This window comes from Tachysurus vachellii, chromosome 2 (genome assembly GCF_030014155.1).
Source record: "Tachysurus vachellii isolate PV-2020 chromosome 2, HZAU_Pvac_v1, whole genome shotgun sequence".
Taxonomy (NCBI): domain Eukaryota; kingdom Metazoa; phylum Chordata; class Actinopteri; order Siluriformes; family Bagridae; genus Tachysurus; species Tachysurus vachellii.
In genome coordinates this window covers 37,248,195-37,267,004 of record NC_083461.1, presented here as the reverse complement: position 1 = coordinate 37,267,004, position 18,810 = coordinate 37,248,195, and the positions used below count along the sequence as shown (strand labels likewise).

At 38.4% G+C, this 18,810-nt stretch overlaps 1 protein-coding gene across 1 annotated transcript; it reads right to left on the bottom strand.

Moving 5' to 3' along the window:
• Positions 1-3,131: 3,131 nt before the first annotated feature.
• Positions 3,132-14,609, bottom strand: LOC132858372 (C-type lectin domain family 4 member M-like). Its single transcript, XM_060888691.1, has 5 exons — positions 14,474-14,609; positions 8,006-8,395; positions 7,457-7,590; positions 3,465-3,571; positions 3,132-3,273 (listed from the first exon to the last, which is right to left on the bottom strand). The coding sequence occupies exons 1-5, from the start codon at positions 14,607-14,609 to the stop codon at positions 3,132-3,134; spliced, it is 909 nt and encodes a 302-aa protein (XP_060744674.1).
• Between the last annotated feature and the right edge of the window lie 4,201 nt (positions 14,610-18,810).

Genomic DNA, 18,810 nt, shown 5'->3' with positions numbered 1-18,810 from the left:
CGGAGTAGCTGCTTTCTTCAGCAGCTATTACATATTCAACCTTGAGTATCCTGTCACTGGATCTTCGACACTGGAGTTCATTCAAAGGTATTTTGTAAAGATCGCATTTAATCTTGTAATTCACATTATATAGTACAGGCTTCCAACTCAATGATTGTCTTGAGGTCGAAAATGCTGACAAATGAGGTACTTGAGGCTAGCCTGGTGAGATTATCCTGATCTCGCGAACTCATTCAATTTCGCTCTGCAGATCAGTCTGGGTTTCTACACGTTATGCTGACAAATACCTGCCGGTCCATTCATTCATTCATTTCCTACCGCTTATCCGAACTATTCTCGGGTCACGGGGAGCCTGTGCCTATCTCAGGCGTCATCGGGCATCAAGGCAGGATACACCCTGGACGGAGTGCCAACCCATCGCAGGGCACACACACACACACACTCTCATTCACTCACACACTATGGACAATTTTCCAGAGATGCCAATCAACCTACCATGCATGTCTTTGGACCAGGGTAGGAAACCGGAGTACCCGGAGGAAACCCCAGAGGCACGGGGAGAACATGCAAACTCCACACACACAAGGCTGAGGCGGGAATCGAACCCCCAAACCTGGAGGTGTGAGGTGAACGTGCTAACCACTAATCTCCCTTTCCATTAATGTATACATGATGGGCGGAGCTTTGGGCTGGTTTTGAATAAGCTGACTGGCTTACGAAAACATGTATGTGTAATAATATAATGATTTTATAATGGTACAAAAATAAGGAAATGTTCCTGTCTGCTGAGGCCTTTGATTACAGTTTACAGCTATAAGATAAATTGGCTTCACAGTTGTCTCAATGGTTTACGTGTTATCGACAGTATAATCTGTTTATAAAGTGCAGAAATCAGATTTAAATGTTTATGTCTTGTGTTAAAACACATGCAGATAACGTAACACAAAGGTGATATGAAACAGAAAGACAAGCAAGGCTAAAAAACAAGCTGAGTAAAGAGAGGAAGTTACTCAATTCTCTCTGTCTTCCTCTCACCTTGTCTACATTCTCACAGATATCCACCATCATCTCCACTCACTGGAACATATAAAATCCTAAATGAACGCTTCTCTACTTTATAAAACACTTTTGCAAACTTTAACATTTGTACCTGTGTGTTGTTCTTCTAGGTGTCTCTCTGTGTCACAGTTGTCCTTCTCTGTCTCATGGTCGTGACCTCTAACAGTTTCTGCAATCTTGTAGATAACCGTCACCATCTCCACTCGCTCAGATGAACGTTGAAGCATCTTTAAACTATAAAACTAGCAGTAAAACATGAAACTACTGCGTCTCTGAATAGACGTGACTGACAGTCTGCACCTCTGTGTGAAGAATGAAATGTGTTGCTCTCAGTAAAGGAAGTCTGTCATAGAGCAACGTGGACATCATTGGCTTCTTGTGGTCAAACTGTGAAGAATTTTGAGCTGTGCTTCTTACACATCCTGTAGATGTTCCTGTTAGAGTCCAGCAGTTTTATTAAATATTAAAATAACCTTGTGGATTTATAATGGTGTATACATTGCACCTTCATCATATTTTCTTCCTCATAACGTCATTACACAAAGCTATTTATTTAGATCAGTTTGAATATGAATTCAGTTACATGTTCCTGCAGAAGATCTGGAATTGTTAGTTTTTACGTTTGCAGCTTTACTCTGAGACTGAATGACACACGGTCCACTGATCTAAGATCAGCATTAACACCTGCTCTATTTCACAAAATAAAAAGTACACACTGACAACTGCAGCAATCTTCAGGACTGAGAAGATTGTGGTTACCCCCCCCCCCCCCCCCCCCCCCCCCCACCCTTCCTGTTCCTGTTTTGTTTTATTTAATAAATCCCTTTTATTTACGCTATCCTGCATTTGGGTCCGTTTTTATCCACGCGCTCATGACATATCTAGCATTTACAGTTTAACATAACCACTGAGCTGGAGAACATCTTAGTAACTCTATCCAGCCATCAGTACGAAACTCCTCCCTTTCCACTAATGTATGCATGATGGGCGGAGTTTTGGTCTGGTTTTGAATAAGCTGACTAGCTTACGAAAACATGTATGTGTAATAATATAATGATTTTATAATGGTACAAAAATAAGGAAATGTTCCTGTCTGCTGAGGCCTTTGATTACAGTTTACAGCTATAAGATAAATTGGTTTCACAGTTGTATCAATGGTTTACGTGTTATCGACAGTATAATCTGTTTATAAAGTGCAGAAATCACTTTGTATAGAAGTATAGAAGCGTTCATTTAGGATTTTATATGTTCCAGTGAGTGGACCACTATAAAACTAGCAATAAAACATGAAACTACTGCGTCTCTGTATTGATGTGACTGACAGGCTGAGTCTCTGAGTGAAGAATAAAATGTGCTGCTGTCAGTAAAGGAAGTCAAAGGTCATGGTCAATTAGACTTGCTGAAATTGCGCTCTGGCCACATTTACTAAACTCCACCTGCTCTAATAATAAATGTCTACAATACACTCGTCCTGTGTCTTTGTGCTGCATGATATTGTAATAAACCCCCAGAAGCAGATGTCAGAAAATCCATATGTTTATTAGCAGTAGAAATGTGATTAGAAACTATTAGAAGTAAATTATGAAGCTAAAATTATGGTCAGAGGACAGGCACAGTTCAAAAAACTAACAATACAATAGCAAACGATTTGCATTGAATCATTGAATAAGCATGCTTATAAATGTAAAAACCAGGAATTGGGTGGGTCAGTATTCGGAAGAGCGCTCCCACTAGGCTTCCTCTGACTCTGTTGTGTTGGAGACCCCTGCTTTAGAAACAATAAGATATAATACAGAGGTGATTGAGCTCAAAGTTCTGCTAAATCAACAGAATCCGAGACACTGAGATGGACTTAAAATACAATTATCTCATTTATATTGCTTCCATCATCATGATCATCAGAATCATAAGAAATATACAATACATCTATGAGATAAAGAAAAATATTTGTGCACTCTGTATCTGTGAATGATTACAGAGGAAACAAGAGCAGAGACTGAAACTCAATTAGCATCTAAATATTGTCTTTGATATTGTATAGATTTAGCACTTTTCATTTAAAATGATACACGTCATTGAGAAACATGTTTCTCACAGATCCAGGGTAATTTACGAGAACATTTCTGGTCATTCCAGCGTTTAGATGAATTTGAACCGTAAATCACAACACAGTCCTCGTCACCTGCATTATTCGGTTCCCCTTCACCCCAGTACCTGAAACCAAGAGAATCAGATCAGATTCAATTTCCTTCAGTTCACACATTTAACTAAATCCTCTCAGTCTCTGTTTACTGAAATGCAAAAAATACAAGTATAATAAGGAATAATCTTTGTTCAAACAGGAGAACATTATTAAGATGATTTCATTTGTATTGCACAATAAAAACAGGGAAATATTTTCTTACTCAGTGTTCAGTGGTGTATCGTCCACCCATTTCCACTCTCCCTCTTTTACTGTGTCACTCAGACCAATCCAAGTCTCAAGGTTGTTCAGCTGTTTAACAATGAACTCCTTTAAATGACATAAAAAACAGCAGAATAAAAAAGCTTTACTCTCTCTCTCTATCTCTCTCTCTCTCTCTCTCTCTCTCTCTCTCTTTCCATGCGCATGCGTGCGTAAGCGAGTGTGTGAGCGTAGACAGAGCGTGTGAGCGTGTAGTGAAGGTGTGAGTGAAAACTCAGTATTTATGCTATTTTCTTTATGTTGTATGTTGTGTGATTTGAGTGAGCATTGAGTGGTGTGTAGCGAGTAGAGTGTGTGTGTGTGTGTGTGTGTGTGAGAGAGAGAGAGAGAGAGAGAGAGAGAGAGAGAGAGAGAGAGAGAGAGAGAGAGAGAGAGAGACGCTGTAGCGGAAGCCTTGTTTTCTTTGGTTCTGGCATCATGGCTTTTTTAAACCTGACACATAAGCAGGGGGTTTAAACTGTTACCGACTGTCACGTAAACTGTAGAGTGCTCTTCAGTGGTAGCTAGGCTAATTGGCGAGAAGAGCAATGTTTGTGCATGAGCTTCACGATGTTGAGGTTGTGGTCAAATCTCTCTCTCTCTCTCGCTCTCTCAAAAGGTTGTAATAAAAGACACTCTGGTCAAAGTTTTTCTCCTCAGTAGCCCCATAAAACGAGTTCTCGTGAAATCTCGTGTCACCAATAAAAATGATCCCAGCAGGCTGTAAAGACCCCGAGCTGAGGCACATTATGTCTTATAGAAGACATGTACATGATTTTAAACAGCAGGGATGAAGACCTGAACATCATGTTTAAAATAAATGTAAATGGAGAGGAAGTCGTTATTTATAGAAAGTGTTTTTTGTGGTCAGGAGGGACATGTAATCAGGAACTGTCCTGAGAAAGAGGTTAAAGGTAACCAGAAGACAGAAATGCTAAAAGCAAACAAAGAAAAAGACAAACAAGACAATGAAGAGGGCAGTGTACAGGAAAAACGTCAGGAAGAAATAAAACAGCAAAAAAGTAACACAGAAAGTCAAGAAGAAGAAGAGAAAATAACTGAGCCAGAAGAATACAGGACAGAACCCAAAGACCATCAATAATCATGTTGATGAGTCTGTAGCTACAGACAACACAGATCTGATCACAGAAGATTTAGGTTTCACTGTGGTCAAATCCAAGAGAAAATCTAAAGCAGGTAGTAGTGGCCCACAGACCAGGAAGAAAGGGCTAGTTGAAATGGGACAAGAAAAACAAATCATAAGAAGTCAGTAAGCAGTGATGGAGTCGGGCAGTGAACAAGATACTGTACTAACAAGGAAACAGAAAGTGATGAAGACAAACAAAATAGTGAACAAACAGGTATATATATATATATATATATATATATATATATATATATATATATATATATATATATATATATATATATATATATATATATAAAGCAAAAGAAATCAAAAGGTTTCTCCAAAAGACAAAGAATATGAAAGGAGTTAGAATAAACCAGCACTTCCCTGATAAACAAAGCTTTGTGGACTCAGCCACAACCATAATAAATGAAAAATATAAAAGCTTCACACACCAGGAAATATATAGTTTAAAAAAGTTTGTAAATAGAACACGTCTTTTAAAAACTCATGATCTGGTAGATGTTTGGTGAAAACAACATAGAACTGAAAGACAATGCACATGGGGGCATTTTAGAGACAATTTTATTCCGTTAGCTAAATTAGGCAGATTTTATTGTTTTAAACATAATTTCAATGTTTTTAAAGCTAGTGAAATAACACCTGTTAGTTTTTCAGACCACTTTTGATCAGATGTAGAGTTTTTATTGCAAATCATAAACCCAGAAGTGCATTTAATGTTTCTTTACTGAATGATGATAATTTTATTGAGTCTTTTAGATTTTTCTCCACTCACTGAGGAGATTTCTCCTCCTGTAGACAATGGTGGGACCATGGGAAGGTTTTGAACCAGCAGCTCTGTCAGTAGTACGCTGCCAACGTCACAAGGGTCATCACCAAGTCATTAAGAGAGCTGGAGATAGATATAGTGGAACTCCAGGCTTTTCTGAGTCCATAGGAAACAGGACATTTTGAGAACCTCAAAGCAAAAAAAGCATTTATGGTGGATCTATTGGGCACAAAGGCACATGGAGCTCTCGTCTCGTCAAGTTCTTTTGGCAGGAACTGGGAGAAGATCTGCTGGAGGTTCTCACTGAAAGCTGTGAAGAAATGTCTCTACCCCTGGGCAGCCGAAGAGCGGTAATCACACTTCTCCCCGAGAAAGGGGATCTACAGGACATTAAGAACTGGGGTCCAGTATCACTGCTCTGCAAAGACTACAAGATAATGTCCAAAGCGCTGGCCAACCGTTTCAGAGATGACATGGACTCTATAATACACGTTGACCAAACATGCTGTGTGCCCAATAGATCCATGATTGATAACGTTTCTTTGATTCGGGAAATTTTGGACATTTTCGGCTCATTGGCAATTGGTCTGATTTCACTGATTCAGCTTTTGACAGGGTTGAGCATCAATACCTCTGGAAAACTCTGGAGGCTTTTGGTCTCAAGCCCAGTCTTATAGCAATGATAAAGTTGATGTACCAGGATGTTGAAAGTGTACTCAAGATCAATGGAGGGTTAAGCGCTCCCTTTAATGTAAATAGGGGAATCAGACAAGGCTGTTCTTTATCAGGTATGTTGTACACTTTCTCAACTAACAATTTTTACACAGATTACAAATGTCTTTAAATGGTTTTATTCTTAATGGTTTTAGTGCTCCACATGTTTTATCTGTGTAGGCAGATGATGTTATGGTATTAGTACAGAATCAAAACGGAATTAAGGTTTTAGAAAAAATTGTTTCTGATTTTAGCCAAGTTTCCTCGTCACAAATCAACTGGAGAAAATGTGAAGCCATTGCATTAGGAAATTGGACCCTAGGCTTACCAAAACTACCAAGTGGACTAAATTGGATAAAAGAATTCAGATACCTAGGGATTTATTTAAATGATGAAAAGAAAACCTTGGTAGGATAATTAAGAAAAAAAGAAAGTAAACTAAAAAACTGGGAATGGCTTAAACCAAACATGTCACTAAGTGGAAGGGTACTGGTGGCCAACAGTCTAGTAGCCTCAACACTGTGGCATCGCCTAGCTTGCCTGGAGCCCCCTGCGGGCCTTGTTGAAAAAAATTCAAGCAGCACTAGTCAGCTTTGTATTGGAAAAATTACACTGGATTCCTCAGTGTTCTCTTCCTCCCTAAGGAAGAAGGAGTTCAGGGCTTAGTTGACATTAGGAGCAGAATCGCTTCATTTCGTTTTCAAACAATACAAAAATACCTTATAGAATCTGATTAGCTGATATGGAGAGATTTTATGAGTTTTGTTCTGCAAAACAGTGGCTTTGGTTGTGATTTCACTTTATTTTTAATGGATCCAACTGTTTTAAATGTTTTTAAAATGTATTATTTTTATAAAAGGGTTTTGGACATTAAAGACACTTCTGCAGTCCTCACACTGTCCCAAAATTTCACAACTTTGAGGAGACTAGTGGACGCTGCAGTACTGGATTTCAAAGACATGAGAGCAGTGATCGGGCTACGGTCACTGTTCAACTGATTTTATTATTGATGATAAACTTGAGAGTATGTTCCAAAGTATGTTTTATTTATGAAAAACAGAAATTGGAAGTGACTAATTTTATTGTCGGAGAAGCAAAAATCCCGATTTACAATAAAAAATGTTACCTGTTTTATTGATGAAGCTGAGCTGGTTATTAACACCCTTTTGCACTAAAAAAAACTTTTTAAAAATGCTGCTGGTTTTTAACTGTCTATTGTAACTTATTGGTTATTTAATAAAGCTGAGTTAAAAAGCAAAAAAAAAAAAAATCAAGTATCTCTCTCTCCCTCTCTCTCTCTCTCTCTCCCTCTCTCTCTCACCTGTTCCTCTTTGCTGTTTATGATCACCAGGTCTGCTCCTTTGGCCTTGCAGTCTTTTCTGCTCTCCTCCCAGCTCTTCGTCTCATTAGATATAACATAAAAACTGGAACTAAAACTGAAACACTTCTGTTTACCTACAGATACCAGAGGAGAAGATTTACACTTACATTTACACTTACATTTACATTTACACAAACTTTATTTTATTATCATGTTTATTATCAAGTCATGATTTCGTTTTGTCCACATAGACAATAGTATATGAGGAAAACATTTAATCAGCCGTAAATAACATTATAACAGATATCAGTTATCTATTAGTATTTATCTATTGTTATTACTTATTTCAAAGTAACCTACAAGTTCAGGGACAGTATTGTAAAGTATTAGCAATATTATAGAGATTCGCTTCATTCTAAGATCCTGGAGGAACACGTGAGAGGATGTGAGTTTAAATTATTATTCTACAGATTCAAGATGGTACGTGGATTTCCACTGAGGGCATTTAACTGTTGAGCAGAAAATTTAAAACAAAATTCAGCTACTTACTTGAACTACAAAATATTTTCAGGCATCTGTCTCTCTCCTCCCGTAACTGGTCTCTGTATTCAGTCAGGTTATTATAACTGGACTGTAACTGGTCTCTGTCTTTAGTCAGGTTATTGTAACTGGACTGTAACTGGTCTCTGTCTTTAGTCAGGTTATTGTAACTGGACTGTAACTGGTCTCTGTCTTTAGTCAGGTTATTGTAACTGGACTGTAACTGGTCTCTGTCTTTAGTCAGGTTATTGTAACTGGACTGTAACTGGTCTCTGTCTTTAGTCAGAATGCTGAATTTGATCCACAGAACTGTGACGGCAGTCAGCAAGGAAACAAACAGAAGCAGCACCAACCACACTGCAGTCAGTCTGCAACACCTGCTCCATGCAGTGTCTCCTCCTACAGGTACATGAACACCAAAGGCTCAGGTTTTAGTATCTCAAACTTATCTAGCATTTACAGTCTAACATAAACACTGAGCTGGAGAACATCTTAGTAACTCTATCCAGCCGTCAGTATGAAACTCCTCCCTTTCCACTAATGCATGCAGTGATAGGCGGAGCTTTGGGCTGGTTTTGAATAAGCTGACTGGCTTACGAAAACATGTATGTGTAATAATATAATAATTTTATAATGATACAAAAATAAGGAAATGTTCCTGTCTGCTGAGGCCTTTGATTACAGTTTACAGCTATAAGATAAATTGGTTTCACAGTTGTCTCAATGGTTTACGTGTTATCGACAGTATAATCTGTTTATAAAGTGCAGAAATCAGATTTAAATGTTTATGTCTTGTGTTAAAACACATGCAGATAACGTAACACAAAGGTGATATGAAACAGAAAGACTAGCAAAGCTAAAAAACAAGCTGAGTAAAGAGAGGAAGTTACTCAATTCTCTCTGTGTTCCTCTCACCATGTCTACATTCTCACAGATATCCACCATCATCTCCACTCACTGGAACTTATAAAATCCTAAATGAACGCTTCTCTACTTTATAAAACACTTTTGCAAACTTTAACATTTGTACCTAGGTGTCTCTCTGTGTCAGGGACGTGACCTCTAACACTGTCTGCAGTCTCGTAGATTTCCACCACCATCTCCACTCGCTCAGATGAACGTCGAAGCATCTTTAAACTATAAAACTAGCAGTAAAACATGAAACTACTGCGTCTCTGTATAGACGTGACTGTCAGTCTGCACCTCTGTGCAAAGAATGAAATGTGCTGCTCTCAGTAAAGGAAGTCTGTCATAGAGCAACGTGGACATCATTGGCTTCTTGTGGTCAAACTGTGAAGAATTTTGAGCTGTGCTTCTTACACATCCTGTAGATGTTCCTATTAGAGTCCAGCAGTTTTATTAAATATCAAAATAACCTTGTGGATTAATAATGGTGTATACATTGCACCTTCATCGTATTTTCTTCCTCATAACGTCATTACACAAAGCTATTTATTTAGATCAGTTTGAATATGAATTCAGTTACATGTTCCTGCAGAAGATCTGGAATTATTTGTTTTTACATTTGCAGCTTTACTCTGAGACTGAATGACACACGGTCCACTGATTTACAGTAAGATCAGAATTAACACCTGCTCTATTTCACAAAATAAAAAGTACACACTGACAACTGCAGCAATCTTCAGGACTGAGAAGATTGTTGTTACTCACTAATAAACTGACAAGCTGAGTGTTTATTTCCTAACTGAGAGTGTGAATAATGAGAGACTGCAGAGGAAATGACGTCTGACCATGAAGTTTATAGATGGTTCTTCCCCAAAGTACATTTTAGAGCCTGTAAACTAAATGGGTATGGATAACATTGTATTGAAATTTGTCAATTTTATTGCCCTATGTGTTATTTACTGAATTTAAGTCAATGTACCTGGATGCTTAACGTTTTAGAGCATCTGTTATGATGTGGGGCTTTGTGTACTTTATCCAATCAAGTTTATTTATTTTCATGAGTCATTTTGGAAGCACTCATCTGCCACTGAGTGCAGGGGGGAGGGTCAGAAAAAAATATATATATACACTTTTTTTTTTACTTGATTCGAAGGCCTTACAAATGCTATGTTCGCAGCTCAGGGGTTATATATCTGAGAATTTGTTGTTGAAACTGCAGCCTAACTATTGCAGGAAATAATTAATAAATTCTTATTTTCTATTTTATTATAACCTGGTTGTAGTGGCAACTCACTCATACACACACACAAACAAAAGTAGTTTAGTACATCGTACTGTTATTGCATTTTTATGTTCTGGTGATATACATTACGCACTATTTTTAAATTAAGTACTTCACGGCTAAGTACACACGACTTCGGCCATGTGCCTTTTGTTTATGTACTTCGTCACCTTTGTCTGCTCCTCCCGTTTCCACACACCTGTTTCCTATTGTCGTCATCATCATTGTCTATTTAACTGTGCCGTGTTGCCTTGTGCAGCGCGTAATCAACTGTTTGTCTTTGTCTGGTCTAGTCTGTGTTATGGTTCATGTTTTTCGTTATTAAACCCTGTGTATTTTGCTATCCTGCATTTGGATCCCTTTTATCCTGCGTTTGTGACGGCTACTGAATATGATAAGATTTTTTTTTTGTTAGTCACCTTAAATACTATTTCCTGTTTTGTGTTGTTTCTCTACTTGGGTAAAAGGAGATCAGCCAGTTCACCATCCCACTGCTAAGAATCCAGGATCCTGTTGCGCCACTGCTACTGTATACATATGTTATCCCTTTAGTAACTAGCTAGTCAGGTGGTATTAGCTATGGGCCGTGGTGGTCTCTCTCTCTCTCTCTCACTCACTCACTCACTCACTCACTAATACAGTCCATAATCTCATCCATCCTTACATCAGAAACATCAGCCATCGCGGCTGTGCTCTTACATCCGAATAGATGCTTTGCGTTGCCTTATATTTCTTTGCGAATTGTAGTTTTGTGTATAACATCGGGGATGCAGAACATATTAGTAAGGCTACTGTTTGCAGAGCGGACAGGAAAGTGTGCCTCGCTCTTAAGCGCTTGACCATTTTTGTGTTTCCTGATAAAATAAAATACTGTTCTTCTGGTTTCACCTCTAATGTTATAATAGTTGGGAATTTACTCTAAAATAGTTCTTAATTACTAACTACAACTGACATCTCCAACAAGTCTAATTAGATTAATGTAATAATTACTATCTCTAGAAAGTATTGGTCTACTTACTAATTTGTTCTACTCACTTATTAATTACTTTCTAAATCCCAAATGAACCTCAACCACTTGAACAATAAGGAGAGACAAGAAACTGCATTTTTAATGCTTTCAAATAAACAATATACAATTGCATGAATTATCCTTGAATTGAACAAAGTGTGTAACTAGTGGGAGAAGTTTACATTAAAAATATACCTTTTAAAGGTATATAGGGTTTTATTTTTTATAAAGGTTTTTTTCATAAATACGTGTTCATATTCTCCATATGCTTGCATAAGCACTTCCAGTTCTGCTGGTGAGAAATATGCAGACTTTTTTTTTGTCTGACGCTGTTGCCATGGTGACTCGTTATATCTGTGCTCCATTGATAATGGTTTTTACAGTTGTGGTGCACGCGCTTAACTCAGAGTCAATCAATTTAGAGTTGAAAAAACTAACTCATTTCAGCTGTTCTGTAACCAAAAACTCAGAGTTTCCCATCTCAGGGTAAATCAACTCAGAGTTCAAGTTTAAACTCAAAGTTGGTTGAACCTCCTTTCTGAAACAGGCCCCTGTTCCTCTTTACTGTTTATGATCACCAGGTCTGCTCCTTTGGCCTTGCAGTCTTTTCTGCTCTCCTCCCAGCTCTTCATCTTATCACTCATGATATAAAAACTGGAATTCAATCTACTGTTAGTGCCTTTGATAATGTACCTTAAGTAGGGACTGGGGGCGGGGCTGGTTTTACTGTTAGCACCTTTGATAATGTACCTTAAGTAGGGACTGGGGGCGGGGCTGGGTTTACTGTTAGCACCTTTGATAATGTACCTTAAGTATTGACTGGGGGCGGGGATACTGTTAGCACCTTCGATAATGTACCTTAAGTAGGGACTGGGGGCGGGGTTACTGTTAGCACCTTCGATAATGTACCTTAAGTAGGGACTGGGGGCGGGGTTACTGTTAGCACCTTCGATAATGTACCTTAATTAGGGACTGGGGCAGGGCTGGGTTTACTGTTAGCACCTTTGATAATGTACCTTAAGTAGGGACTGGGGGCGGGGATACTGTTAGCACCTTTGATAATGTACCTTAAGTAGGGACTGTGGGCAGGGCTGGGGTAATTTACGATATTCTTGATTACAACCTCTGTTTATACAGATTACATGGAGTTGCACGTACAAGTTGGATTCGCCGCGTTTGGATGCCAATGTAGGTTCGCAAAGCCATGAGCATTAACAATAAAGCAACATCCGCCATTATTGATGTTGTGTTTGTGTTTGCTGCTGCTGCTCTAACGTTGCTGGAAAATATGAGACGTAAACAGTGACATAAAACTTGGCTCTGTGATTGCTCTCTAGCCCATGGAAAGGCAAAACGGTTCTTAGAAGGCTGGCCAGTGGAACCAACTAAGAACCAGCACCAGCACTAGCTCTGAACCAGTACCCGGTTCTTTTAGGTGGAAAAGGGGCATATTAGTCCTCCACTAGACTGTGAGACCTCTTCAGACTTAGGATATACCTAGATGTAAGTAATTAACTAGTAGTTAGTGCTAGTAGCTTAGTGTTAATGAAGAATTCTTCATTCATTTTTTCTATTGTAAAGTTTAGCAATATTACAGCGATTCGCCTCATTCTAAGATCTTGGAGGAACACGATGTCAGGGACAGAAGACGGAGGCAGATATAAAGTAAAATAACAGAGTTTATTGAAAAGCAGAAGTGAATGAAGTGAGTGAGGGTGGATAAGTCCAGGTGAAGCTCCACACGCCGGATCACAGGTTGCAAACCAACGATATCTAGACCCTTTGGTGGACAACGAACTTGGGAAACTACTGATAGAAAAGAGAGAGTCAGGTTAGTAGACACAGCATGTAGTAGTAGCGAGGGGTGTAGTTTTAGTAGTTTTGAGGGGTGCCAGGTGCTGGTGATTAGAATTCAGGTGTTGAGGATCTGGTTTGCTGTGTGTGGGGAGAACCAGGCAAATCCATGACAGTCCCCCCCCCCCTCCCGGGGTGGGCAGTGTGGATGTCACGGAGGAGTTCGGGATCCAGGATGTCGTCCTTGGGGACCCATGAACGTTCCTCTGAATCCCTCCCAGTCAACAAGATATTCTAACCTGCCACCCAGATGGTATTCTAACCCTGCCACTCCAGGAGCTGCTGGACGGCATACATGGTGTAATCCTCTTTGAGAGGGGGGGCTTCTTCGCCAGGTCCTGTGAGGGGAGAAGGAGAGACAGGTGAGTGATTTAATTTGAGAGATGAAACGTGGAAAACTGGGTGAATCCGGTAGTGCGAGTGGAGTTGGAGCTCATAGGTTACCGGATTGACCTCCTTCACGACAATGAATGGGCCAATGAACCGGGGACTTTTTGCAGGGTAGGCATAGGTGGATATTCTTCGTAGACAGCCAGACTCTGTCCCTGACCTTGATGTTGAGTGTCAGGGCACGACAAACATCCGCCTGCTGTTGCTGGCACCTGACAGCCCCCTGCAGGTGATGGTGCGCTCTTGTGTCTAAATTATTATTAGTATTTAGTTAAGCCACGTTGCCTAAGGCAGCACGGAATCCTTGGTTTTGTTCTGGTGTCTTTTGTTGTGGTCTTGCCCTGAGTCCGTGTTCCTGTTTTGTTTTATTTAATAAATCCCTTTTATTTACGCTATCCTGCATTTGGGTCCATTTTTATCCCCGCGATCATGACATATCTAGCATTTACAGTTTAACATAAACACTGAGCTGGAGAACATCTTAGTAACTCTATCCAGCCATCAGTATGAAACTCCTCCCTTTCCACTAATGTGTGCATGATGGGTGGAGTTTTGGTCTGGTTTTGAATAAGCTGACTAGCTTACGAAAACATGTATGTGTAATAATATAATGATTTTATAATGGTACAAAAATAAGGAAACGCTCCTGTCTGCTGAGGCCTTTGATTACAGTTTACAGCTATAAGATAAATTGGTTTCACAGTTGTCTCAATGGTTTACGTGTTATCGACAGTATAATCTGTTTATAAAGTGCAGAAATCAGATTTAAATATTTATGTCTTGTGTCAAAACACATGCAGATAACGTAACACAAACGTGATATTAAATACAAAGGCAAGTAAGGCTAAAAACAAGCTGAGTAAAGAGAGGAAGTTACTCATTTCTCTCTGTGTTCCTCTCACCATGTCTACATTCTCACAGATATCCACCATCATCTCCACTCACTGGAACATATAAAATCCTAAATGAACGCTTCTCTACTTTATAAAACACTTTTGCTTTAAAATTTAAAATTTACAAACTTTAACATTTGTACCTGTGTGTTGTTCTTCTAGGTGTCTCTCTGTGTCACAGTTGTTCTTCTCTGTCTCAGGGTCGTGACCTCTAACAGTTTCTGCTATCTTGTAGATAACCGTCACCATCTCGACTCGTTCAGATGAACGTTGAAGCATCTTTAAACTATAAAACTAGCAAAAAACATGAAACTACTGCGTCTCTGTATGAGCTGTGACTGACAGTCTGTGGCTCTGTGTGAAGAATAAAATGTGCTGATATCAGTGATGGAAGTCTGTCATAGAGCAAAGGGGACATCAATGGCTTCTTGTGGTGAAACTGTGAAGACTTTTGAGCTGTGCTTCTTACACATCCTGTAGATGTTCCTGTTAGAGTCCAGCATTTTTATTAAATATCAAAATAACCTTGTGGATTTATAATGGTGTATACATTGCATGTAAAGTACTGATAAGGATAGAGACTAGTTCAGGCAAAGTGCTACCAGGATGGTGTGCCCATTAAAACACAGAAGCTCCAAATAATCCAGATCCTTATCATTTTATTTTCAAGCAATCATGAGAGCTGAGTTGTATGGATACCACATTGAACAAAGAGCCACTAATTAACAATTTAACGCAGCTGTGGAGACAAAGCTCCTCCCACCCTGCTACAAAGAATTCTGAACATTGCACCTTCATCATATTTTTCTTCCTCATAACATCATTACACAAAGCGATTAGACTTTTTACCTGTTTTAAGACTGAGGTATATATTTATATCAGTTTAAATATGATCAGTGAATTACATGTTACAGTTACATGTTCCTGCAGATGATATGAAATTATTTGTACATTTACATTTTCAGAAACACTGCAGCTTTACTCTGAGACTGAATGACACATGGTCCACTGATCTAAGATCAGCATTAACACCTGCTATATTTCACAAAATAAAAAGTACACACTGACAACTGCAGCAATATTCAGGACTGAGAAGATTGTGGTTACTTACTAATAAACTGGCGAGTGTGAATAAGAAGTGACGAATGAGACTGCAGAGGAAATGACTGTCTATACACTATATGAACAAAAGACTGTGGATGTCTGACCATCACGCTCATATATGGTTCTTCCCCAATGTATAAAACACACAATAGTATTAAACCATAATAATCAGTACTTTACTAAACTCCACCTGCTCTAATAATAAATTATTACAATACACTCATCTTGTGTCTTTGTGCTGCATGATATTGAAATAAACCCCCAGAAGCAGATGTCAGAGAATCCGTATGCAGAGTTTATTAGCAGTAGAGTCCAATACAACATTCTAGAAAATGTGAAGCTAAAATTGTGTTCAGAGGACAGGCACAGTTCAAAAAACGAACAATACTTGGTGTTCATTTGATTTTTATCCATTTTGTACATCATTATTCTATGAACCTTTAGGTGAGCTACTCAGTGTTGTGTTGGAGACCCCTGCTTTAGAAACAATAAGATATAATACAGCGGTGATTGAGCTCAAAGTTCTGCTAAATCAACAGAGTCCGAGACACTGAGATGGACTTAAAATACAATTATCTCATTTATATTGCTTCCATCATCATGATCATCAGAATCATAAGAAATATACAATACATTTATGAGATAAAGAAAAGTATTTGTGCACTCTGTATCTGTGAATGATTACAGAGGAAACAAGAGCAGAGACTGAAACTCAATTATCATCTAAATATTGTCTTTGATATTGTATAGATTTAGCACTTTTCATTTAAAATGATACACGTCATTGAGAAACATGTTTCTCACAGATCCAGGGTAATTTAGCAGAACATTTCTGCTCATTCCAGATGTTAGTCGATTGTAAGATTTGCAGATCAATACACATACTTTCCTGTGTTATTATTATTATTATTATTATTATTATTATTATTATTATTATTTCAATTTCACCACAGACAATAGTATATGAGGAAACCATATAATCAGCCGTAATTAACATTAAATCAGATATTAGTTATCTATTGTTCCTCCACTAGACTTTGAGACTGCTTCAGACTCAGGAGTTACTGAGTTGTAAGTAATTAACTAGTAGTTAGTGCTTAGCACGTTCACCTCACACCTCCAGGGTCGGGGTTCGATTCCCGCCTCCACCTTGTGTGTGTGTGGAGTTTTAATTGTGTGTGTGGAGTTTGCATGTTCTCCCTGTGACTAGTTAATTTCCTCCGGGTACTCCGGTTTCCTCCCTGGTCCAAAGACATGCATAGTAGGTTGATTGGCATCTCTGAAAAATTGTCCCTAGTGTGTGATTGCGTGAGTGAATGAGTGTGTGTGCCCTGCAATGGGTTGGCACTCCGTCCAGGGTGTATCCTGCCTTGATGCCCGATAACGCCTGAGATAGGCACAGGCTCCCCGTGACCCGAGGTAGTTCGGATAAGCGGTAGAAGATGAATGAATGAATGAATGACATTCAGTCATTTGTTTTGTTTCTGTGCTGCCCCTGGTGTCTTCTCTTGTACCTGTCATTTGTTTTCAGGAAGGCGGTTCCGGAGTTAATATGATGAAGGCTCCGATTGGTTATTATCATCTCCACCTGTTCTGGATAAAAGGACTGCCTGGATCCCTGATTGAGGCCTCTTTGTCTTTTCGTGCCATTGTGATTGCTTTGTTTGCGGTGTGCTTTAACATTGCTCATTCGTATGCTATATTCTAGTGATGGCGAAGTGAAGCTTTCAACCCAATTGTATCGGAAAAAGGTTCATTACTCGAAGCTTTTCAAATCAGCGCTCGATGAGGACCTCTGCTGGTGAAAGTGCTATCACAGAAAGTTCCACAACCAAACAACGTATTCATTTTAGAAGCAAAAATTAATGGATTGACAAATTAAGGATAGATTAATAAATAAATGAATCAATATATTAAATACAATAATGTACGTTCTTATTGTATTTCTATAATTTACTGTTTTACTTTTAATTATGCACAATGTACTTTGTTTAAATTTTACTTTTTGTACTATTTGTATGCAGCACAGCTGCAAATGCTTTGGTAATACAAATGTGCAGTTTTTGTCATGCCAATAAAGTACACTTAAATTGAAATAGAGAGAGAGAGAGAGAGAGAGAGAGAGAGAGAGAGAGAGAGAGAGAGAGAGAGACTATTTTCCTATTTTGATAATAATAAAATAACAGCACCACTTTTAAACCACTTAATTATTCTAATTAAAACTGAAACAATTGAATAAAATTAAAAGTAGGCTTTAACCTTGGCTGTTGGCTCCATCTTGGACAGAGGATCTGGCACTGTCATGCTTTGTACGAAAATGCTTCAACATGGATGATGTATTATTATTATTATTATTATTATTATTATTATTAATATTAATATTATTATTATTATAGGCCAGCTGCTGGGGTCTATAATTAAACAGATTAATTATAGACCTTGTCTCAAAAGTATAAAGTCTGAACCATTTAAAATAAGATCATGGCATTAAGCGGTGCACAAAAGGCTTTTCTTGCATTCCTTTTCATTTTTCAACTTATTACTATCCAATAAATATATATATATATATATATATATATATATATATATATATATATATATATATATATATATATATGACAAAATATACGACATTAAATGTTATACTGAATCATATAATTGCCCAATGATGAGTGAAGTTATAAATATAGGCTTCACAACAAAACCATATATATCCACCTTATTGGGCGAAATCAAATGAAAGTGTTCCCACATTTCAGAACGCGATCTTTTTGTAACAGGCTCCATTGACAACTCGCAACAATAAGCTCTCCTAAACAGTAATAGATTCCATGTAATACTCCAATACACCACACGAGGGCGCGCCGCCGCGTGTCGCGCACAATTTTAAAAGTTTGAATCAGATAACGAAGCAGTCACGTGGGTGGGTGTGAAACGAAGCTTCGGGCGTCATTGGTCACGTGATTTTGCCAGAACGAATCAAGCTTCGATACAAAGCTTCAATGAAAATCGGTTCATTTTTTTTTTAACACAAAACCTCGGAGCTTCGGTGTCACTGCTAACATCACTACTATATTCTCTAAATGTTAATCCATTTCATTTATTGTTGATTGTCCCGTCTGAGAGAGAAAGTTTGTAAGTTTATGTTCAGAGTGTGTCGAGCTTTTGAGTTTTGTATTGTTTTGTTCTGTTTATTATTTCAACTGATAGATTTGTTTGTTCTTGACCCATGCCTGATACTGACTATGATTACGGACTCTGTTTTTGACTTGTTAGCCAGCCAATTTCATAAAACACTTTTATTCAAAACATACCAACTTATGGTGACAAGGTATGTAGGGGGATCGACGCCAGTTATTTTGAATACCTTTTATTA